Below are 25189 nucleotides of genomic sequence, written 5' to 3'. Positions count from 1 at the left end.
CTAGAACTAGATGTACCATATGACCCAGCCATCCCACTACTGGGTATATACCCAAAGGATTATAAATTATGCTACTACAAAGACACATGCACACGTATGTTTATTGCGGCACTATTCACAATAGCAAAGACTTGGAATCAACCCAAATGTCCATCAGTGACAGACTGGATTAAGAAAATGTGGCACATATACACCATGGAATACTATGCAGCCATAAAAAAGGATGAGTTTGCGTCCTTTGTAGAGACATGGATGCAGCTGGAAACCATCATTCTTAGCAAATTATCACAAGAAGAGAAAACCAAACACCGCATGTTCTCACTCATAGGTGGGAACTGAACAATGAGCTCACTTGGACTCGGGAAGGGGAACATCACACACTGGGGCCTATCATGGGGAGGGGGGAGGGGGGAGGGATTGCATTGGGGAGTTATACCTGATATAAATGATGAATTGATGGGTGCTGACGAGTTGATGGGTGCAGCACACCAACATGGCACATGTATACATATGTAACCTGCACGTTATGCACATGTACCCTAGAACTTAAAGTATAATAAAAAAAAAAAAAAAAAAAAAAAAATCAGCGACTGAAGCACAGAAAGAAAAAAATTAATAAAAGGAAAAAGAAATGTTACATTTCAGTGATGTACACAAAAATGTTTGCAGAATAAATTTATGATAACTGGGGTTTGTTTCTAAATAATTCAAGGTTAGAGAGAAGGGAGATGGGGGAAGTATAGATGGAGCAAAGATTGGCCATGAATTGGTAACTGTTGAACATGGGAGATAGATCCATGGAATTCATTATGCTCTTCTCTTGATGTTTTGCATTTCCTTAAAATTATTTGTAATAAAAATTTGAAAACATTCTCTAGGAAGGAAAAAGTAATTAGAATCTTCCTTCTGGAAAGAGGCCAATGAGAAATAAGTTCTTCCCTCTACAGCACTTCTGATTTAACAGTCTTGAACTCTGCTCTGAGCGTCAGAAGCGGGACTAAACTATACAAGTTGGGGATCCTATAGCTAGAGACACATCCTTCTTATTGGAATAATGCTCTGACACCCAGGAAGAGACATATGAGGACTCAGGAGGAAGTCCTCGTTCAAGAGGTTCCATTAACAGTAGCTACACCTGTTCAAAGGAAACTACGGTTGCATTTACCAGAGTCTTCTACCTGGGGTCCCAGTGGGAAAATGGGGTGGGTGGGTGATTGGTGCTGGAAATACTTTAAATTTTATTCATAAATCCAACATGTGAGATTTTTTCTAAGCATCTAGTGTTAAAATGCTCAATTTAGTTAAACAATGGCATGTGTACTAGGGAGAACTGGGACAGATTCTGAATTGTGAAGGTAAGGCCACAGAACTCACTCTGTAACATACTTTAATGTCCCTTCACAACTTTAGTGTCAGTGACTCTACTAAATGAGCCTTTGGTCACAGAGTTGCTGGTTTTTTATTTTTATTTATTTTTTTAATTTTAGACAGAGTCTTGCTCTGTCGCCCAGGCTGGAGTTCAGTGGTGCAATCTTGGCTCACTGAAACCTCCGCCTTCCAGGTTCAAGAGATTCTCCTGCCTTAGCCTCCTGAATAGCTGGGATTACAGGTGCACACCACCATACCTGGCTAAATTTTTTATTTTTAGTAGAAGCGGGGTTTCACCGTGTTGATCAGGTTGTTTTCGAACTCCTGACTTTGTGATCCGCCTCCCTCGGCCTTCCAAAGTGCTAGGATTACAGGTGTGAGCCACTGTGCCCGGCTGGGTTGCTGGTTTTATAAAGTCCCTGGAAAGACTGGTGGATTGTCCTTCCTATGCCCTTTGGATAAAACCGTTCATCTCATCTTCCTTTGCCTATTTAGAAGTCCAGCTTAGAGACCATTTTTCCAACTGGTCTTAGCTTAGGCATCCATAGGATGTTCTCTAGTGGTTCTACTCTTGTAGCACTCTTGGGCTATATTATTTAATTAGCACAGGCCATATGTTAGGTTACCTTTTCAAGTGTTTGTTCTATTGTGATTTTGTTGATTGATGGCACAGACACATTGACCCTGAATACATTTTGACTCATTGTGAATATAAACATAATGAAAATTATACCAATCTTAAATTTTTGTCCAGAAAGCAAAATCTGAGGTGAACACCATTAAGCCAATTGAATTATTTGGTCAAATCTTGATATTGATTTTTTGTCTTTTTTATCTTCTGTTTTGCTTGTTTTACTTAAAATATTCTGATCAAATTCATATATTTTTGATGTAAATCTTAAAATTTATTGATAAGGTTTATATACAGAGTCACTGATTTTAGTTTTTGCAATTTTTAATTTTTTCCTACTAAGACTGATTTTTTTTAATCAACCGATTTTGCAGCTCTCATTGTTACAAAAATCTATAACACATTTTGCCACATTAAATTTTAGTCACTGCCAGTTTTATTTTATTTTGATTATTCCTTCTAGTAATGGTTCTCATAAATTGGGTAAAAGACAGGCTTTCTTAGTTAATCAATGAGGAAATTGGGAACAATTTCCTTGGCAGCTCCAGTGGCACACCATGGCAGCATAAAATACCACTACAAGAGGAATTTCATAGCTTTTTAGTACACCCGCTTACACAAATAATAAGAAAATGTTACTCCTGTAAATTTTTAGATGTATATTTATTATCACAGTTCTACTATAAACCAGTATTTAGTGATAACAGAAATATCTTTTAAGCTATGCAATTTTATGCACTTTAAAAATCTGAACTTGTTTTCTTAAGACTGCCAATGGACTGTGTTTAAATGATCAAAATAATATGTTTTCCCATGAAACTACTTTCAATATATGTATAATGAATGTTCAATGTATGTACTTAAAAAATTTCTGCCCCCCGCCCCCCGCCACCCCAAACATTTCCTTTCAAAACTGGAGTTTGTATACAGGTCTGTGTATCTTACAAAGACAGAAGATGACTATGACTTTCTTGTTGGTAATCTACTCACCATTTTGTCTATCAAGAGTACACTGAAGAGGGGAGGAAGAAGTTCAGAAGTCAGAGTTTAATAATGTCCTACTATAATTAGCAAGGAGAGAATAAAAGTAGAGTGACTTGCTTACCTAAGACCCACTTCATAATGAGCATTTCTGTCCAGGAGAACTGTGTGGTTTTCACTCTGAAGATTTGTTTTGGGTAGTCTGTGAAGGTTTCATTTGGCAGGGTTTTAACACCTTCAAATCGGTCAGATGCATTCACAACTAATAATCCCAGGAAGATTGTAAAAGAAACTGCATGAGCTACAAACTTCATGAAAGGGCTCCTCAGGGTTCGTCCTAGCTGGAAAGAAAACATGTGCAAGACATGTTAAACTGGCTCTAGGTGGATGCAGGTCTTTCTTTAAAACATCGCTTTCACCAAGGTTTAACCAGAGAATCCTTCGTCTTGGACAGAAACTGCTAACCGAACCCATATAACATTTTTTCTTGAACTTTTATGTGAGATGCTGCTTGACCAAACTTCCTTGGTCAATATTTTCCTATTTAGAAGACTTAGTGGGAGGGGCTAAGAGAATTGATAGAACACACCTGACAATCACCATGTTACATCTGATTGCACTGATACCTCCAACTGCATAAATATGAAAAAATAATGTCTGCATAAAATTCACAATTTTAAAAAATGCACTTTGAGTATGCTCAGTTTTTGTTTAATCTACTCACTTGGGCTTCATTCTTAGAGTATTTGTTCTCAACCTTTCTTGTATGTTGATACATTTATTTAAAGCTATACATTTCTCACTAGGTACTGCTTTAGCTGCCTTCTCCTAAATTTTCACTTGTAACATTTTCATTGACATTCAGTTACAGTATTTTATACATTATATTTTTATTTCATTTTTAACTCAAGGATTATTTCATTTCCAGACATAGAGGACATTTTTTTCTCCCTGCTTTAAAAAATTTGAATTTTATTGCAGCATCTTTATAGAACATAGCCTCTATGATAATATTCTAAAATTCATTGAAGTTTTCCTTTTGGCCTAGTGCCTGAAATGTCACAAGCTGGAAATGGTCCAAAAGATGCCCTATTAAGGAGCAAATACTAGTCGCATCTTCTCTATCTCATGGCACGCCATCCAAAGGCCACTTGGATCTTTGTGATCGACTTGAGGGCTGCACATTGAGTACTTGCCAACCTCCTGTTAATGAACTCAGTTGGGACTTTTCCAGCTCATTGCCCTCATCTAAGCACCAAATCCTACCCCTCATCCAAGTACGATCATAAGAGCAAAGAGGAACATCTTTTCTGAAGCTCAGTTTCTTTTCCAAGGTAGATACTCAAGTATAACCAATGACTGATTACTTGACTTTCACATTCTGCCTCATTCAGCAGTCCTAGAGTGAAATGTTACCCAGGAGATAGACTATTGGTTCAACAGAAGATCAGTTACAGAGGTTTCTCTAAGTAGAATTTTCCCAATTGTGACTATGTTCAACACAACATTTATAAATCAGATGACTTGATAATGTTCTTTTATTGTGCTTCAGTATGTTAATCATCCACTTTAATTATTGTAGTTATTAGCATAACATTATTATGATTCTGATGCTATAGAACCCATTTATTAAAATGAAGTATTAGTTTTTATCTTTTTAAAAATCTGGATTTTAAAGAATATTCAAACATTAGGAATCCCTGCTTGTGTTAGAATTCATCTGCATATTGTCATATGACACTAGGAATAACTTCAGAAATATAAAGAGATGTTGGCAGGGCGCGGTCGCTCACGCCTGTAATCCCAGCACTTTGGGGGGCCGAGGTGGGCGGATCACGAGGTCAGGAGATCGAGACCACGGTGAAACCCCATCTCTACTGAAAATACAAAAAATTAGCTGGGCGTGGTGGCAGGCGCCTGTAGTCCCAGCTACTCAGGAGGCTGAGGCAGGAGAATGGCGTGAACCCGGGAGGCGGAGCTTGCAGTGAGCCGAGATGGCGCCACTGCACTCCAGCCTGGGTGACAGAGGGAGACTTCGTTTCAAAAAAAAAAAAAAAAAGAGATGTTTATTTGACAATATTCCCACAAATATTTTCCAATAACATTTCTGTATACTGTTTATTATTTACAAAAATAGGGACTTTAGATTATTTTTGGCAATAGACAGATGTGCTAGTTATAGAATGCAGAGATTAAATGTAAGGACAAATAAAACATTTTATATAAATTCAGTACAAAACTGAATTAAACCATGTCTCTTTTTGATTTATATGATATTAAATAGCTAGTTTGAAGTTTCTGGCATTTTAGCAAATGGTATTAGCATCTTGGAGCCCCATTTCCCAACCAGGACTTTGGGATGTTTTGGCGTATCCAGGAGACAGCCTTAGGTAGTCATCACATTGTTTCTTGTCACTGTGTCCTGACTGAGCTGCTGATGAGAGGTGAGGGGAGATGGAGAATGACTGCAGGGAGGAGAATAGAGCGTGAGGAGAGGGGAGACTGAAGAGAGGGCAAGGGATACCAGGTCTTGTGTATCCTAGCAAGGTTTCAAGAGTATTAGAAAAAGCTGGGGAACTCTGGAAAAAGCTGGGGATCTCTGGAAAAAGCTGGGGAACTCTGAGATAGACACGACTCTTAAGGGGTCAATTTTCCCCATCCTTTATCTGTGGGCTTTACCTAGTATATTCAATGATCATCTGGATTAGGATATGGGGTATACCTCTCCAACTTCTCACCCAGGTGAGGCACCTGATTGCTGGAATTTGTATGTAACTGCACCCAAGCTGGCTTTGGGTTTCCCCAGAAGACCTGGTTTAAGGAATTTAATATTCTCTTTGTTACCTCCTTCAAGCTGTTATCTTCTAGAAGATGATGAATCTGCAAAAATTATTATATTTACTATAAACCATAATAAAAAGTCCTGATAATGTCTTTTGGTGATTTGATGGAAAGTTACCCTGGGCTCAGTTCCCACTTGATCTAGGTCATAGGGAGGAAAAGTGAGGTTGGGAATTGATGTTCTTTTCCTATGCTTCTGGGTTTGAATGCATCTTTTTATCTGGTAAAACTTTGATAAAGGTCAAATGAGATCCAGTCATTTCAATGGTTTCCTTTTTCTTTATTTGTAAAATTCCCTATTTGACTCACACAGATAATTTTTGAAGTAAATTACCTTGGGGAAAATTTCCTCCATTTGCAAGGCCACCAGATGAGCCAAAAGAAAGGAGAAAAGTCAACCAATATATGCCAGCAGCTCTTAGCTGCAGAATTGTAAAAGCTGGGTCAGGTACTAGCATTAGGTGTAAAAAGAGATGAAAATGTGGGCCTTAGCCCACCGTGCCTGGAGTGCAGAACTGAGAAGCCCAAAAATGTGGTCTAAAGCAGTTCAGTCATTACTAGGACCTTATGAGCTGAGAACACGTCAGGAAATAAAAGCTTGTAGAACTGAAGTCTCTGGCTCACCCCAAGCTTCCTGGCCACTATTCTTTGGCTCTGAGAAATATATGAATGTCAAAGCAACTGAATAGTGCCTCTGTATCGCCTCTAAACAAATTGCCTTCATGGACCCCCGGGGTGGGCATCTGTGTTTACTGGTCAGCACCAAGTCTGTGTTCCATGCCACTGGGCTCTCAGCCCCCACGAGTGTAAGCACCTAAGTGGGACCTGGATGTGCGAATCCTCACATCTCAACAACACAGGCCTGTGGCTGTGATTGTGGTACATCACTCAGAGAAGGTTTCCAGCATCTTCCTAGTCTTTTATGACAGACTCCTTCACCAAATGCCACCCTCACTTTCCACTGGTTGCCATGGTCTTAAGCAAGGGCCTGGTTTACAAGTTAGAAACTGAGTGAAAGCAAACTTGGATTAATCGTTCCCAAAAGAATCATGCACAGCTTTAATGTTGGGTGATTCTCAAATGTTAGTGAGATCCTGGTTAAATTAGAGGCAGATTCCTCAAGATGCTCCCCCTGAAACTCTTATTCAAAATGTCTAACGTAGGGCTCAGGATTTTTCCCTTTTATGATGGGGTGGGATAGTGATGGTGTTTACTGGGTGCCTGTAATCAGTGTTCTCACATTACAATGTCAATCTACACATTGTAACGACTTGATATTTCTCCACACATTACAATGTGAATCCACACTTTGTCCTGGAGGCTGAAGAGGGATTTACAAAGTAGGACTCCAATGAAAGAAAAGGAAGGGACATAGTTTGTCTTCTGATTGTTTTGACTTCTTTCTAAAACGTCCTACCAACTTTTAAGATCTAAATCAAGTCCATTTCAAGGTCAGTTAGTCAGCAGCTAAGATGTCTACATTAGGCGTTGAAGGTTGTATGGTGCTAGTGTAACGGGCATGTGCATTTGCATGCAGTGGTTAAGGGCAGATCTCCGGAGCCAGAGACTCTAGGTTTAAACCACAGCTTCATATATGTATTTTTAAAAACAAGTTATTTAATCCCTTAGTGTTTCAGTTTCTTCTTCTATAAAATGGGGATAAAAGTAGTGCCAACTGCATAGGGTCAATGTAAGCAATGAATGATTTAATACACACAAAGCAGTTAGAGCAGTGCCTGGTGTATGGGAAGTACTCAATATATGGCACTGGAGGGTCTCAGGACATTCTCCTAAGAGGAATCTTAAAAGAAACTTGACACAAAGGTGGACCCACACGGAGTCCTTATGTGTTTATGCCACGAGCCTGTTTGGGATATCTCTTATAGATAGCCTGTTGCGCTGTCTATGTGCAACAAGATGCCGGGCACTGGAGGTGATAAAGATAAAACAAGCTGTAAGAGTTGGATCTTCCCTTCAAAGTTGCTGATTTTCCAGTGTGGAGAGACACAGGCTAAAAACTGTGGTGGGAAATAGATGGAGAGATGGGGAGAAATGTTGCAGGGCTCAGTCTGGGCTAAGTCTGAAAGTGATCAGCTTCCAGCACTCTTTAATCCTATCTCAGCAGGGTGACAGGTACTGGACTAGCCTTTTGGACTTGGGAATAGAAGCATTAGTGACGTAAGAGCACCAATGCTGCATTTCCTGACACTAATTTCCCCTCCATGGCTATGCTTCAAAAATTGTGTTGTGATTTTCTTTAATCGAGTGTAGCTCTCTGGTAGAGATAAATGTGGAGAAACAGAGATCGCTGGAGTTGCTATACTCTTCTGGTTGGCCCCTGAACCACATGGTTTGAGGACCCCTTTCAAGCCATTTCAGCTTTGGTAAGGCAAAACAGAGATCTTTCAAAGCCGCCCGCTCACTCATGCTTTCCTTACTAGATGTTTGTGTTTGGGATGGTGGAGAGAAGGTAACAACTTTATATTTCTCCAAGCAAGGATTATGGCTGTAAGGATTGTTAGATTGCACACTGCAAAGACCTAAGGCTGGATTCTAAAGTTGTTTACAGTTCCTCCTGCCTGAGTGCTGGGGCAAATTTTGAGGATACTTGAACAGCTATGGTTAACACGTAATAGATGAGGTCAGCTTCTCTTTCCCTGTTATAATTAAAACTGGTGCAGTTCCTCAGCATTCTCATGATGCTGGTGTCTGCCACATCACATAGAGGCACTGTTTGAACCTTTGAAGATGACTGTTATTTATTCTTTTGGCTCAGAGATCTTAAGAGGCAGACAATCTAAATTACAAATCAGAATAGGATAGCAAAGGATGGAAACAGCTTAGGCAGCTATAAAGACCCTTTGATACTGGATCCCTTGTTGAGAGAATAAAGAACTCTCTAGGCAAACAGAGACCTAACTGCCGTGCGTCCATGAGGATTAGAATTCACTGCTCTCCCAGTGGGCTGCCTGAGCTCAACTAAGTTGGTGATGACAATGAGAAATGATAAACAGAATCACTGTTCTTTCTCTTGACCCAGATAAACCTGTCCCGTGCTGCAGGCCTGCATTTATCATTATATGTAGCCATCTGTGACTTGGTTATCCTCTTCAACCAACATATTAGTAAGCTGAACTTCTGTTGACACCTTTCGCCTTGTGATTTCCTTATTTAACTGTCTTTCTTAGGGACCCTCAGAAACTTAATATAAAAATAGAATTGACAGCCTTGATAATTCAATAGGAAAGAAATGATGCAGTCATTATGGCTGACTAATCAAGTAATTTTGATGTTCCTAATAGTCTCTAAATGAGGGCAGCAACTATTAGGAAGTAAATGCACCATTGAGTGGGAAACAGAAATCTCAACATTTACTAGAAGTTGACGGGCATTAGTTAGTTGATGAAGTTTGCAAGTGACATTTTATGAATACATTTATAAAATAATATCAAGGTCTAAGTTTTTAGAAAGAGGTATAATAATGTCATTAGAATATGAGATCTCTGAAATGACATTGTCCTTTTCCTGGAATTAAGATATAGACAGATGTAAAGACAGTGACCCCTCAGGAGGAGGGCTGCCAGCCCATTAACAGACTTCGCCATTGCCCTCCTTTTGGGAGACATGGTTTTTCTCAACATCAGGAACCCTTAGAGGGGCTGGTTTTGTCACATGGCAGATGTGACCTCTCTGTAATTCCCTGTAATATCTCTGCCAAAGTTGAAAAAATTTCTTTCTAAATGGTGAAAGGAAAGACTAAAAGTATCTTGACTGTTTTATCTGTCCTTTGGCTGCCTCAGAGCAAGTTCAACAGCTCTTTAATGAGGGAATCTTTGCTTGTAATGAGCAGTGCCACCAAGAGTCATCTCACGCCACAGACTCAGTTATCGACATGCCCTCTACTGCATTGAGCTCAGACTTGGAATCTAGAAAGTGCATATAAGTGACAAGTGGCTTAATGATCAGCTCATGTTTATCATGAGTTTCTTTTTTTTTTAGTCTTATTGGAACTTCTGGGGGCACCAAATGTCAATCAAATGAGTATCTAAACAGAGGTGAGGAAACCCACGTTATGGGTCAAACTTCCTTGCAACTGTTTCCTCCAGAGTGTTCCAGAAGACTGCTATAGGTCTGACCCCTACGTCCCAGGTACTATTAGCTTCCTGGATTTACTAGGCCCAAGAAATTCTAGAAATTCCTCTCTGCAACCACACACTTTAATGGGATCACATCTGAGTGTGTACCAAGATTCTTCTCAGAGCTACCAGAATTCCAAACAATTTAGTCGGCAAGTGGCACATTGTCTCTTTCTGAGTCTTTTCCCAGGCCACTAGGCAGTCAGAGGCAAACCAGTTTGCTCCTGTTGGCTAGTCCCAGGTTCCTGGAAGCTGTCACATTTAGCTTTGCAGCAAAAATGAGGATTGGCAGCACTTTCTCCACAAAGTTGCTGTTATTTTAATGATCGAACAGCCTAGAATTTGCTTTGGGGTTCAGAGAGAGTGAAGTTAAATGTCTCTATTCACTGGGGCTCTGGGTGAAGGCAGCTTACAATACAGACTGTGCTTAAAACCCATGACCAGCTTCAAGCCAGCTTTAAATCTGGTTAGTTTTTTCACCCACTGTGTTTTTTCAGCTCATAATGAAGGAGAGAAAAAATTGCCTTTACCTACATGTATATTATTTGGGAAATTCTGATCTGAAAGTTCCTGGCATGATAGACTGCCATAGAAGCAAAATCCTCAATAGATGTAAGGTTGAATACTGTAGAAGTTCAGTAAGAGGGCTTCCATTTTTAATACTACTCTCCAGAAGAAGGATTTGGGGCTTGACCTCTCTCTGAGACCCTGCACCTACTCTGAGGCAGTCAGTTCATTGATTGTCTGGTTAGGTGGCCTCACCAGCAGCCCCGAAGTCTCACAGCTGTCATTCTGGTATGAGTTACTCCTAAGTGGAGTTGACAAGACAGTTTTATTAACCACATTACCTGACCAAATTGCCTGTGGAACTAATCTCCCTGCAGTCATATTTCTCCTACTGAATGTTGATTACCTAAGCTTAATTCCTTTTTAAATGTATCACTAGGTAAATGCAGCTTTGGAACCTTTAGTGACAATCTTAAACCCATGAAACATACTTCAAAATTTCTGCATGGTTTGGTCTTAAAAGCACTGACTCTCCCCCGAAGCTGAAGTGCTGGTACTTTCTGTGGCTTTGACCCATGTGACTGGGATGTGGGGATGGTGGAGTGGGCAGTAGGGCAGCTTGGCCCCTGCAGGTTCCACTCCTTCTATCACTGGTGGGCACTGGACCCTCCCCCTCAGGGAAATAACACTCCTTTTGAGCTCTTCTCTTTCCTTTGCCTTTTTCCTTCTTGCAATCTAATTAGCTGTCCATGTGAGCCAGAACCTCATCAAAGGGGCCAGGGAAACTAGGAAGATGTTTGCAGTGGATCTGTAGTGCCCCAGCATGAGCTGTGTTTGATTCCCAGCCTACTAGCCATTTCTCTTTTCTGGACCTACTTCATAAAGCATACATGTCACAATGTAATTGAGACTGTGAAATGAGATACTCCATGAAAAGGGCTTAGAGAAGAGAAACTACTCAAATGTTGGCTATTACTATTACCATGATTACAATTATTATACTGTGGCTTTGGAGGACATGCTTAGGACATTGCATAATTAGAAGAAGAAAAGTATCTTTATTCTCAATTCTGTTATTGATCCTTTCAAATTATGCCTCTCATGTTTAAAATTTTATCGCTCCTCTCTCTCTTTGAAAAAAAAAAAAGATTTAAAAAAGCACGTCTTAACATTTTTCCTTTTATGTGGTTTCCTACTTTCACTGGGCATCTCAGGAATATTTTCTTTAAATATGGGAAAAAATCAACTGCTAATTTGAATAAAATGGACTTCAGATCATGCTAAGAAGAGAGAAGAAATAACCGCAAACGACATGCACCTTAAGCAGTCTGTACCTTGCTGCACGGAGCAATCCAATAGGCTATGGCGAGAAAAGGGAGGCCTATGGAGACTCCAAAGACAGCCAGGAATTTCACAGCGATAGACTGTTGACGTAAGCCTGAGAGATTTTCATACCACATGGTAAGCAATTGCTGCTGACAGTTAGGATGAGCAACGAACTGTAAAAACAAAACAAAAACAAAAACAAAACGCAAACAGGAAAATGGCATCGATAGCACTTGAACAGTATACAACCTAGGAGTGGCTGGGCGCTGAAATGCTCCACCTGGGGGTGGTTGAGGAACCTGCAGTGGGTGGGGGTGAGGCGTAAGAAGGGGGCCTTCTGACTTGGGCATGCTGAAGAACTTTGTGCTGTGGCCAGAGTCCTTGCAAGACTGGCTGAATTCACACTTTGCAAACTGGGCCTAGAAAAGTCTCAGGCACAGAAAATGAAAGTCGGCTTTTGGGTACATGCTTGTCTTCAATTCAGGCTGTTCAGCTGACCAAGGGAGACTTATCTCTGGGCAGAGTTCACTTGGGAAGGAACACAGAGGAATGGATGGAGCATGAATGGGGTTTTGGAGTCAGACATGGATGTGAATTTTGTTCTACCCTCTACTAGCTGGGTGACCTTGGGACAGTTATTTAACCTCTCTGAGCTTTAATATTCTTATCTGCAAAACAGAGTTTATCACATTATCTTGGAGGATTAAATGATATTGTAAAAAAAAAAAAAAAAAATCCCCTCTCTTTTCCTATGTAGTCTAACGAAAAATGCTTACAGTGTTCCCAGAGGATGTGTTAAAACTCCTCAATATTCTCTCACTGGATCCCAGTGGTGTCGGGCTTAAATCCAGTTTTTTTGTGGCATGATGGAGCATCGTTACATCGGATCCTCCACGGAGTAGCTTCCTTCTGGGACATCAGGCACCCTTCTTAACACCACTTCTCTCCCTTGGAACTATTCTGCCCTAATGCCTAGGTTACAAGACAGACCTCTTGTGACCCTTTTTTATTGCGTGGCCATGTCCTGCCCTCACCCCTGGATTCAGCTTATTGGACTAGGAGTGGAACCCTGACCTAAACTGGGCCCATCAAGTTTTCTCTCCTGGGTGTTTGGGACTATATTAAGAGAGGCAGTCTATTTATTTAATACAGAGTTATCATGTCACCTCGGACAGTCTGGGCAGCTATATTCTACTTTGTGGACTAAGTAGCAAAACAAGTCTATTGAAAACAGAAAGAGAATGGTGTGCAGAAAGAGGCTGAACTAGTGTTTGACCTCTTTAGGGCCCAGCTCCCCTCTACCCATGTGGTCCATGAGACACTTTTATATTCACAGACAAAATGTTTTGTTTTCTGCTTGATCCAGCATATTGGCTTTAGTTGTTGCCACCAGAACATCCCTTTTCTGCAAATAGTAGTTGCTGATTGGCCATTTGTTTAGTTGAGTCAGGGTCAACTGGAAACTGGTAATAGGCAATAATTAAGCAAAATTTATGGGAATAAAATTTACTTTTGAAAAAAATATACTTGTTAGCTTATTTTTGCCCCATGACAGGAGGAAGCCTTTGTTTGCTTTTGACAGGTCTGCCCTTTGGCCCCACTCAGGATACCCATGTGCTGCCAGAGCATGGCTGGGCACTATGGACTAGAGAAGATAGAGTGGGCATTTTTCAAAGGGATGACTTATCAACTGAGTACCCTGGAACGTCATGTGCTGATTTTCATCTCATTTGCCTCCCTGAGTATTAAGGGGACATATACAGCGATTCCTGGGAAATGTGAAACATTCCCTTTTCATTACAAGAACAATATAAATAGAGCTATTTTAAAATTCACAATGTAAGTGACAATATGTTTCCCATTTCTGTGAACTCACAGTAACTCACAGTAACAGCCACACAATCTTTGAGGACACTATCAAAGGTTTCTTTGACCCTACAGCCCCTGACAATACCATTACTTGAAATATTAGATGCAAGTGAGGCTTTTCTTTGTAACATTACTGGCTTTTCTTTGTGGCATTACTGCTATGCTTTCTCTCCAAGAATAGCCATGGATTATCCTCAGCCCAGGGAGGAACCCCGAAGATGCAGATAATAAGACATCCTGGGCCCTTTCTGGCTCACAATGAAGAGGAGCAGGCAATGGAAAGTCACGCAGACATTTCTGTAATTCTCGGGGTCTAGTCATAGCACAGTCTCAGAGGGAGTGGTGGGTGAGCATGGGGTGCAGTCACTTTTGTTTTTCAACTGCCAGCCTTCTGTGGATACTGAAATGGCCCTGCTTTGCAGAAACTCATAGTCTGATTAGAAGGCACAACACATGCTGTGAAATAGAGGATGAGTATTTGACTCACCCTGTGGCTCCCTGCACTACAGCTGCCTGGGGAGGACACCTGTCGCAATCCCCATCATTTGCTTCTTGTCTGTATCTGGGAGAGCCTGTCCCACGCTTCTGCTGCTGCTTCTTGGCAGACAGGTCAGCACCACAGATTGGGCAGAAGGCCAGAAGAGCAGAAGCACTGAGAGAGAACACAGTGGCGACCATTCCCCAGTCTCCCTTGATTGCCTCAGAGGAAGACAGTGGTCCCAGTTAAAACAGAGGGGTCTCTTGGGGCTCTGTCTTCCTCTGATTGGACCTTTGCTAATTTCCACAGCTGCATTTATCACTCTATAATAAAGCAACCTAGCTTCAGACATGCTATTTGTTTGTAGGTAGACTTTATGATGTAATAAGATAACAGCTGTGGATGGTTGAAGCCCAAATTGCTGTTTACTTCTATCTGGGTACCATTCTGTACTTGTGGCAGCCCTTCAAAGACAGTTCAATGTGTATCCAAAGATTTTTTTCCCCTGTGATTTTGAAGCATGAAAAAATATCATCTCTGACCCAAGGAGGATGAGAGTAGCAAATGAAGCACACCAACAGGACACAAAGAAAACTCTACCCAAATGGGCACACAGCTAAGGAACAAAGGCAGGAAGAACTCGGGGTGTGACTGGGATTTTCAAAAGCAGAGTCAGAGAGGAACTGATGGAAGAAAAGCTTATAGCTAGAATAGAATAGGAACTCAGAAAACTGGTGTTGTCTTGGGCTTTTTTTCTTTGGCATCTTGCTCACAAAAGGATGGAATGATCAAAGGATGGATGCCACCAAGAGCTATGCCTAGGTCATTCCTGCCTAGAGCATGGCACACTTGTAGGAGAATTCTTCAAGGGAAGAACTGATGTGGCTGCCTAGATTTTCCCAGCGACATGATTCACATTCATGGTAGTAGGCAGTTTGTAATGGCTGGAGCCGAGAATATGCAAAAGAGTTCACATGGGGCTGAGAAGGCTCTTAAGAGAAAATAAATCAAACTACATTTGTAACTGAGATGGACTGTCCAAGGAGCTGGGTGAGGGAGGGTCTGGAGAGGAGTGGACCTGCAGGGAGAGATAGGAGGGGACACTGAGACAGAATTTTCTATAATCGAAAGGCTGACTCTGCCCCACTCAGGCGACAGTCTTTCTTTCTTTTCTCTCAAGTAACTCTTAGTCACTCCCTTTCATTGTACTTATAGTTCTGCATGATCCCCTGCTGGAGAGAAAACTCCTGGAGGGCTCCTGTGGTCGTTAGCATGTTGTTCATGAATGGGCACTGTTTGAGTAAATGGCATGGCCAGAGTTCTCTGCTTTCAGATTGCAAATCTGGTGCCATCCACAGGACCAAAATTGCCTTCCTTCCTCATTGCCCCTGTGAGGTGGCCGACTCCCTGCACTTCTGCATGCCACCACATCTGGAAGAGGCATGTGGGTACCAGAGGCTGAAAGTGGCTTGCTAGGAGACACGGTGAACAGGTAAATGATTGAATTCATGACTGCTGAATTTATTTTCACTGTAGAAGTGCCAGGAGATTAAGAAACAACAACAACAACTTCCTTAATTCCCAAAGGCAGTTGAGCTAGGAGTTTAAAGAGATGAACCAGGAAAAAATTCACAGCATCATCTGGAGAAATGAACCCCAAGAAATGAACCAAGGAGAGGGGCAGGGGTTGGAACTAAGCTCAAGGGGATTTTGGGCTACAACTTGGGGTTATTTCATACACTCTGCCTAGGCACACCACCCCACTCACCTTTCTGCAGCACTGCCTTCAAAATTTCCCATTTTTTGATCACCTGAGCATCTGTCATATAGCTCCTTCATTGCTGGGAGATTCTATTTGGATGCCTCTATAGATGTCTGACACTTGATTCTACCATCCCCTGACTCCTCTTCCACTTGTGCACCCCTGATCCCAGCTAATTCTGGAATGCTTCTTGGTTATTTCTACAGCTGGGGGTTCTGCCAGCAGTTGCTGACTGAGCCTTTCTGGAAGTCTACTGGGTAGCAAAAGGAGATGGGCCTCTCTGCAGGCTCTTCATTCCCATGGATATTCAATATCAACTATTACGTTAGGTATCTTGCTCCATTATTCTCAAAGACAGCTCTCTGTTCCTGTATCCCAGGGATAGCAGGACACAAAAAAACTGTCTGCCACCTCTCTTTAAGCAAACCTCCAATTTTCTAGACCAACAGAGATTACTTACACAAATGCCCTTAATTGTTGGGTTGCTCTGAGGACTGTGCCTGTGACTCAGCAGCATCTCTCTGACCAGAGAATGATTTTTTGGTGAAGAAAGTCCTTAATGAACTAGCCTATGTCTCAGTTTCAGGGTGCCTGGACTTCTTCCAGAGCTGGAGGCAAGCCATTTCCTGAGTGCAGGTGCGAAGGCAGGAGCTGTGGCAGGGCTTTCTGGAGGTAGAAGCATTTTCCTGCACTCACCAGAAGTCCTCTCAGAGTAGAGAGCTCAGAGGGTGCTGATGTGACTGGGTTTCCAGTCTGGTTATGTTGTCATGGCCAGAGTCCCATGGAAGGCTGAGTCAGCTTCTGGCTGGCTCCAAATGACTGCCTCTACCCTTTCACAGTGTCTCAAAGAGGCCACCCTCCATACCTGGCAGCAACTCTCTTCGCCCTACCCGAGGCTATGCCCTAACCTGAAATCAAAGAAATGGAAGCCATGTCCAGCAAATTTTCTTGGATTATTTTCAACTCCTCCCCTTCCTGAGCCTTACCATATAGCCACGCTGCTCTACATGCTGTTCCCAGACATGGCATATGTAGCCACCCCCTGTCTATGCTCAAAGAATGTCCATCTTGCTCCTCTCTGGTTTAATGCCTCAGCAGCCTTCATGACCCTACTTCCCCTTTGGGAAGCCGAGGTGGGTGGATCACCTGAGGTCAGGAATTCAAGACCAGCCTGGCCAACATGGTGAAACCCCATCTCTACTAAAAAAAAAAAAAAAAAAAAAAAATTAGCCAGGCATGGTGGCTGGTGCCTGTAATCCCAGCTACTTGGGAGGCTGAGGTAGGAGAATTGCTTGAACCCAGGAGGCAGAGGCTGCAGTGAGCCGAGATTGCGCCACTGCTCTCCAGCCTGGGCGATGGATCAAGTCTCCGTCGAAAACAAACAAACAAACAAAAAACACCCAACTTCTGTCTACCTCCAAGTCCCACCAAGTTCCTCAGCCCCCAAAAGACATCTTGGATACCTATGGGTCTTATTCTGTAGCCCACTCACTTGGTAATCATGATTCATAGGTCAAGTTGTGGATAGATATACTCTTATGACTACGTCTGGTCTTTTCTGTTATTTTTAATCTTGAAGGAACCAACTGTCTAGGTATCTCCAAGAGTGTACAGCCTTATGTTTTCCATGTAATACGTGCTCAATAAACTTCTGTTGAGTGATTGATAAACTGAGTGTTTTGAATCCCCTAAGATTTTCTCCATGATTTTCTTATCATCCTAGAATAATTTCTAAATGTAACAAATCCTGTTACTCAGGGCCTGATGAACACTTAAGTGTCTTCATATCTTTACTAAAAGGCAGGCAGGAAAAGGGCATAAAAGCTAAACCAGGTACTCATCTTCTTGTGTAGGAAAAGACTGAAATATGAGTCCAAAATAAGGTTTGAAGATTATCTCTTGGATTAGATGAGGATTATTTAATTTTTATGTATGCCATGTACCACTGTAAACTGACATTGATCCAGAAAATATTTATTTAACAATAAGGAATCACTGATATTTGTTGAGCACTATTCTGTGTCAGGCCCTGTGCTTACCAGTCATTATATTATTTAACCCTCACATCCGTTCTTTAAGGTGGAGTTGGTAAATCTCTGTTTTAAATATGGAGGCCTCAGACTCAGAGAGATTAAGTAACTCGTCTACCATCAGTCACAAAAGTGATTATGATGACAGGGTCTGGACTGGAACCCAGGCCAGTCTGACATCAAAGATAGTATTTTGAACTACATTTACCCTATATTTCCTCAAGGTAGATTTAAAATCAGACTGAAACACCAAAGCACAAGGGATTATGGTGATTTTTCCAACTCCACAAAGGCCAGGGGACTCACCATTTGAGATGCTGTTAGAACTCTCATCTCTCTCTGCCCTTCTCCCTGTTGGTCAGCCAAGTCTCAGTAGAGATAAAAATCAGAAATACACAAGGAGAAGGGCTTGAAGCCACTTTTCTTGATAACTTCGTCCTGCTAAAGATGACATCCTGGGCTCTGTCTTCTACATATAGAGAAGAATAGAAGCAGCTGATTCCATGATGGCTCAAGTGCCTGATCACTTCTTTGTCAGGACCCAGGTTAATGTGGAGGCCACCCAAGCTCAGATTTATAGCCTTGAAAAGTGCAGACTCCATTTAAACAATCACTTTGCTGAAGGACCTAATTAGGATTTCAAGTCCCATGACAAAATCCTACCTGACACTGACATCTTACTAGGAAGAGCAGCAGTTCCCTGAGCCTGAGTTCTGACTGGATAATGTTCCCAAGTTGGTTCCACAACTCTGCAGGCCTTGCTGGTGGCTGTGCTGTGCCTTGGTTGCAAACGTTCATGGGGTTGGGAACATGCACAGGCTCTGGGTCAGCCTGCCCAGGTGTCAATACAAGCTCCACCACTGATTGCTGAGGAACTGAGTAGCTTAATTCCTTAGGTCTCTATTTCTCTACTTATGGAATGTCCATAATGATGACTAACTCAAGGGAGGTTTCAAGGGTTTAGAAAATGCAGTTCCAGTTTTTGGTTTACGGTGCAATTTTTAAACTCAGCAAACTTCTGTTTACCAACATACTGCTTTTTAATTGGTATAATATTTCTGAAATACAAATCGCTTATATCATGCATCAGATTTTTTAATCAACTAAAGATGTGCTCACTTACAGAGTATTCATCTACTTTCTGTGACTCTAAAGTAGAGAAACTTGATTATCATTAAAAGCAGTTTTTCTTGCATGAATAATTCTTATTCTAGTTCAGAAACTGTATCAACAAGGAGAACACACAACCAAAGGTATTAATATTGATACAGGAAATCTGCATGGGAATCTGTATTTATATTTAATTAAATGAAAAAAGACAGAGTGGGAATATTTTCTTTAAATATAAACCACAGTGTCTGACCAGTACAAAAATGGTGGTCCTAGGTTGATGGAACAGGGTTGGGGTGTGGTGGTCATACATTTTTCAAAGAGATTCCCTCATATTATCAAATAAAATATTAGGTCAATTGCAGGCAGATGAAGGAATCAGAGGGAACTATTTGGAGCTTACTTAGAACTATCCCTTTATAATTCTAAATTTTCTAAATTTCTCTTTCAGAGAAATGTGAATGTAATTCAGTCATGAGTTATTTACTTTTCAGAATCACATTTTATGTTTTATTTTTACATAATTATTTTAAAATTACACTTTAAAATTCAGTTTAGCTCCTGTGAATTTATATTATAATGCTGATGTATGTATAACATCTATTTTGCCCATATTTTGTTTTTACTTGATGCTTTCATTTGTATATTGTTTTGTACTCAAAATACACTCAAGATTTAGGGTTACTAATTTTAAATGTTAGCCTTTGAATTCTTAAAGTTATAAATATTCTTATTACCAGTATTTTGATATTGTGAGACATAAATGCAAAATAAGGGTATAGACATTGGCTCAAGCATTAGAAATAACGTGTGTAACCCAAATGTGCCAGGTCTTGGCAGCTAGTTAGCACAAACCTAATTCCATTGGCCGACAGTCATCCATCCATCCACCAGACATATATTAAATGCCTATTGTTACCGGGTACCAAGAACTTTTAGGAATGGAGGACACAGTGAACAAGATGGCCATGGCCCCTGCCCTTGGGAAGCCTGATAATTCTCTAATCTTGATGGTTCTGAGTCTTTCCAGGCTGGACAACAGGGGATTGTTTCATGATAGCCTCCTATGTATTCCTACTCTAGTCACTCTACCTGTCACTCAGTGTACCAAGTGCAGGACATCAGCTCCTCCCTCCTCTCTTCCTGAATGAGCCCCGGGCAGGGCCAGGCCAGTTCCTGGGACACATGCTGTTGTATGACCAGTTTTCTGCCCTCTGTTGTGTCCTCAGGGGCCAACTTTCTCCTGCAGTTCTGTTGATGGGCCCACATGGTGAAAGTTGCTGGGTTCCTTGGACCTTGATGCCTCCTCGGTGTGTGGGGTGTCTGATTTCTTTGCAAAGGCAGTTGCTTGCTTTCCATTGCTCCTATCTCACTTGCTCTCCATTGCTTCTGTCTCCAGATCTCCCAGAAATGCCTATTTTCCCCAGAAATGCCTGTCTCTTCTCATGCCCATCTTTTCTAAAAGGGCAGTCCCCCAGCAGAGTTGCTGGAAGTGAAACCCAGAGTGAAGTAATGCCTTCCATTATTCCACAGATTCTCTTTCTCGGGCTCCAGGCCTGCATGAATCCACTTCTGATAATTCCAAGATGAGGATTACTTGTCATAGTTAATTTTACCTCTGTCTGAGTGTGAGTTAGCCTCCCACTAATCCTGAACCAGTATTCTTAGCTCCCTGCACATAGCTCATTTTGGTTTGTGAGAAGGGAGGTGAAAGGGGTCTGAGCTCAGAACCCTTGCTCATCCTTCACACTTAGGTCTTACTTCTGGGAATTTTTAACCTTATTTCCTGTCCTTTCATTTCCCAGCACCGACCTGACCAACAAAGACCCATGTAGACAAAGTTCTAGTTCATCTTCATGTGATTCTGGGCCTTATGCAAACAATGGGGTGTGCCTATCGATGGACATCCACTCTGCTCCAACAAACACTGTAACTCTTCACATGTAGAGTGCACAGAGCACTTCTAAAGGGCATCGCCTAATTCAGTTTATCAACCTGCCACTCCTACTCTCGAATACTTCTGCCCTCTTGGTGCTATCTGTGCCTACTCTGCCATCCAGGGCTTCAGTTTTGACAACTTCAATTGCTGTCTTCACTTATCCGAGAAGTGTGGAAATTCATCATACCTCAAAACTGGGAAACATTATTTCTGGTAAAGGGCATGTTCTGGTCATGCAGGAGACCTCTGATTTTCTATTCTCAGATGTCAGATGAGGATATGAATACTCAGCATTCAAGGGTAAGGTACCCTGGACACTTGTGTTTGTTTTTTGCTCCCTTTGTCATTGAGGGACCAACCTCCACACCATGATATGTGTGTATATGTGCACATGTGCATGAATATTCACACACCTATATAAATTTCTTAATGAGTTGGGTCAATTTTGGTCAACTTTGAGTGTTGGTTTTTCTCAACCTATGGCAAATAAAATCTCTTTCTCCCAGAATGTTAATATGTTTTAGAAGGAAAAACTGATTCCCATTGGATATTGTGATGTATTTAAAGCCACATCTACCTACACACAAATCTATCCATTCATTCAACAAATATGTACTGAGCCAGGCACTAGTGACACAGAAGTTGATAATAATGTCCTGGCTCTCATTGCCCTCAATGCCTGTCAGAGAGACAGTTAAATAGGCAAGTTCAGTGTAGCTCCAACAGTGCCCTAGCAGGAGTTAACCAGGGGTGTCATGGAACAGCAGAGAAGAGGCACCCAGCCTAAGCAGGAATGTGGAGGGACAGTGAGGAATGCCTTGTTGAGGGAAAGATTTTTGTGCAGAGTTGTGAAAGCTATACCCAGGCCACCGAGAGAAGAAGGGCATGCTGAGGAGAAGGAGCTGCAAAACATTTGGGCTCCAGAGTCAGTGCTTGCTTAAATCTTGCCTCCGCCTGTGACTGGCTGTGTGAGATTGAGCAAGTTACTTCACCTCTGATCTGTGTCTATTTCATATGTAAAGCAGAGATGACAATATTGATGACACACTGAATGAGTATATTCAAAGCTCTTGGCATGGTAAAGGGCACAGATTAAGAACTTAAAACATTGTTATTATTGTTGCTGTTATTACTGAAGCCCCAGAGCCTGTCATATTAGGAGAGATGTAGGTAGCTCAGGGTGGCTGGACCATTAAAGAGTAATGGGTCTTGTGAGTCGTGCTAAGATGAAGACTAAACCTGACTTGGAAAAGTACGGTGCCTTGGGAGCCAGGCAGAGTTGTAACAGACTGTTAGTTTGGACATACAGGCCAGATATGCATAGCATGGATTTTTTCTGCACATGCACTTGCTCTCAGTCTTGCCCCCATTGTACTCCCATGTACAAAGAAGCAGAACAACATCCTCCATTTAAATTGCAGCATCAGATAGTCTCAAAAGGTTCCAGGGACACTTGATTCATGGAACCTGCCCAGTGGACAATGATAATTTATTGCAATATCCAGTATTCTGTTTGCAGCCTCTTTAAATGTTAATGATCACTAATGTAATTATGATTGAGAAAGTTCCTGGGCCAGTGTGGGTCTAATTTAATTTACAAAGCCATCTGGAGCTATGCAGGATTTTTTAAACATTTTTTTCCAGACCAAATTTGGATGGCTTCTAGCCACTATAATGTCAAACCTATAGTAAAGACACTACCCTCAGACTCTAAGGATCTAGAAGGGAAGCCCAGTGGCCTGAGGATGAGTCAGAGGATGCAAGGCTGATGATAGATTTTGTAATCTCCCAGCTGAACAAGAGACCAGATGAATGGCTGCTAACTATGCTTAGAAAAAACAATTCACATTTCTTCCCATGCCTATAAGGCTTTTGATAGTCTAGTTCTTGCCTCAGTGCCCCTCCACATATTCCTGAAATGCACCAAGGCCTTTCTTGACAACCCTGCCCAAAATAGAAGCCTCCCTTGTGCCCCTACTCGGTTCCTCCTGTCCTCTAACCCTGCTTTGTTATATCACTTGGCAACCACTAGAGTTTATTAAGTATTTATTGTCTGTCTCTGTATTAGAACATAAGCTTTATAAGAGCAAGGACTTTTTCTTTTGCCTTATTGCACCTGTACTACCTGGAACAGTGTCCAGTACACAGTATAATTTCAAGAAATAATTGTCGAATGCACGAATTTATAAATGAATCCACAACTCATCTCTTTGATTCCACAGTGTACTCCCACAACTAGGAACTCTCACTCCTCGCTCCTCCTGAGGTAAACGGCATTTCCAAAGATGGTGACAACGATGTCTCCCATCCCACATGCTCTGGAATCAGACCTTGACAATCCTCCATCCAGAGGTGGGTCTAAATCCCTGTGGTGGAAGCTGGGATAACTCTTAATGACTTACTTTGAAGAGGATGCTGCAACACTTTCCAAGACTGAATCTTAGACATCTTCAGTATCTCCGGAGAAAGCTACCTCTTAGAAGGCAGCTGCCATGCTGTAGTTCAGCTCCCCTGAGACCCCCATGCTGTGAGGAAGCTCAGAATATCCATGTGCAGGGAGAGAGACAAAATAAAGAAGCATTGAGGTGCCAGCAATGTGGGTGTAGCCTTCTGACATCTTCCATCTCAGTCAAACCACCAACTGAATACAGCTGAACAAATGATTTTAGCATAAGAACATCCCAGCTGAATCCTGCCTGATTTCCTGACCTACAGAATTGTGAATAAATAAAATGATTGATTCTTTTCCAAACCACCAAGTTTTATGCACCAAAAGATAAGTCGAACACCGCCCATCAGTTTCTAGTTCTCAGCACTCCACATTGTCTCCTTCTCCATGGGCCTGTGGGGCAAGAACTCCATCCTCAGTCTTCATCTCCTTTCTGCCTTGATGTTCATTCTCTGCTCCTCTCCCTTCTGAGAGGTAGAAACATCTCACAAACAACAGCTGCACTTACCTGTGTTGTTAGCTGCACTTACCTATGGCCTCCTGACCGTCTGAAATCTGGCTCTTAAACTCTGCTGAAATTACTGTCTCAAAATCTTGTTAATTTCCTTCTGGTTGCCAGACACACAAATCTGTTCTGTGTCTTCCTTCCCTTTGACAGCACTGTGGTCCAGATGCCGCCTACCGCTCCTTAAGCCATGAGCACTCGCCTCCCTGGACCCAGTCTGTGTGTCTGGGTGTCTGAATAACCTTCCTGGGAGATGAGCCTGTCTTGTTTTCTTGCCTGAAAATTCATCATAGAAGAATGAGTGACATTTTGCCTTCCACCTCCTTAGGAGGTGACCAGGAGGGCTCTGTGTTCTGGTGGTTGTAGCTGAGGAAGAAGTTAATAGTTTCTTGAGATTTCAGGAATGGTTTTGAATATCACATGCAGGCTTTTTGGGGGGATTGGGGCTCGGTGAAGAGGAGGGTCTGGAGGAGAGTCCTTGGTTTTGGAGAGATGTTTCCTGAGACCAGGAAAGGGGAGCGGGGTTTGAATGTCTTCCGTGGGGTGGCAGGCATCAAGTTCCAGTTGAACTCCCTGCCTTGGAGGTAGATGGACCCCCAAATGCAGATCATTCCAGAGCGCTGAGAGGATTGACCAAATGACAAGGGTCTTCTTTATGGAAATCCTGAAGAGGGCCCTAGCACCAGCCTGACTCAGGGGTCTTGCTTCATTTGAAGCTCCAGGAGGAAAAGGTTACTTCTTTTCTGTTTTGTTTTTCTGTTTTATTCCCAGCACCTGCTATAGTGTCAGAAACACAATGGGTGAAAAAAAAAAAAAGAAAAAAGAAAAGCAAAAACCCTTTGTTGAACGAGTAAGATGGAGTCACAGCTTAGAACAGATTGTGGTGATCAGCACTTGTTAGTGGCATCAGGTGTCCATAGGAGAAGGGCATAGACCAAGAGCTCTCCTTTAGATACACAAGTGAGTCTTCAGGTCCGTGGTACAACACAGAAAAAGGTGCTCCCAGAATGACTGAGACCAAAGTTCCTTCCAATCTGGGCAGGAGACACTGAGCCAGATTTCATATAGTTCAGAAAAATTTTTAAATGCTAAGAGCCAGCATTTATTGGATATGATGTGCCATACATTGTTCTAAATGATTTTCATGTATTGATCAATTTAATCCTTGCAACAATTCCATCATTAGCACAATCACTAGATCTTTTTTTTTTTACAAAGGAGGAAACTGAGGCAGAGGGCCAAGTAACCCATCCGAGG

At 41.8% G+C, this 25189-nt stretch overlaps 1 protein-coding gene across 4 annotated transcripts in view; it reads right to left on the bottom strand.

Moving 5' to 3' along the window:
• Positions 1-25189, bottom strand: part of TRPC7 (transient receptor potential cation channel subfamily C member 7) — a 141906-nt gene that overhangs the window by 51157 nt on the left and 65560 nt on the right. For 2 of the 4 annotated variants that reach the window (XM_023193813.2, XM_023193824.2), the window contains 2 exons: positions 11799-11963; positions 3105-3321 (listed from right to left, as the gene is read on the bottom strand). In XM_023193813.2, coding sequence (XP_023049581.1) covers positions 3105-3321; positions 11799-11963 — 382 coding nt within the window. The remainder of the gene's footprint in view (positions 1-3104; positions 3322-11798; positions 11964-25189) is intronic. The other 2 variants (XM_031935409.1, XM_023193834.2) reach the window with 1 other exon arrangement.

Source organism: Piliocolobus tephrosceles, chromosome 4 (genome assembly GCF_002776525.5).
Source record: "Piliocolobus tephrosceles isolate RC106 chromosome 4, ASM277652v3, whole genome shotgun sequence".
NCBI lineage: Eukaryota > Metazoa > Chordata > Mammalia > Primates > Cercopithecidae > Piliocolobus > Piliocolobus tephrosceles.
This window is presented reverse-complemented; position numbering and strand designations above follow the sequence as displayed.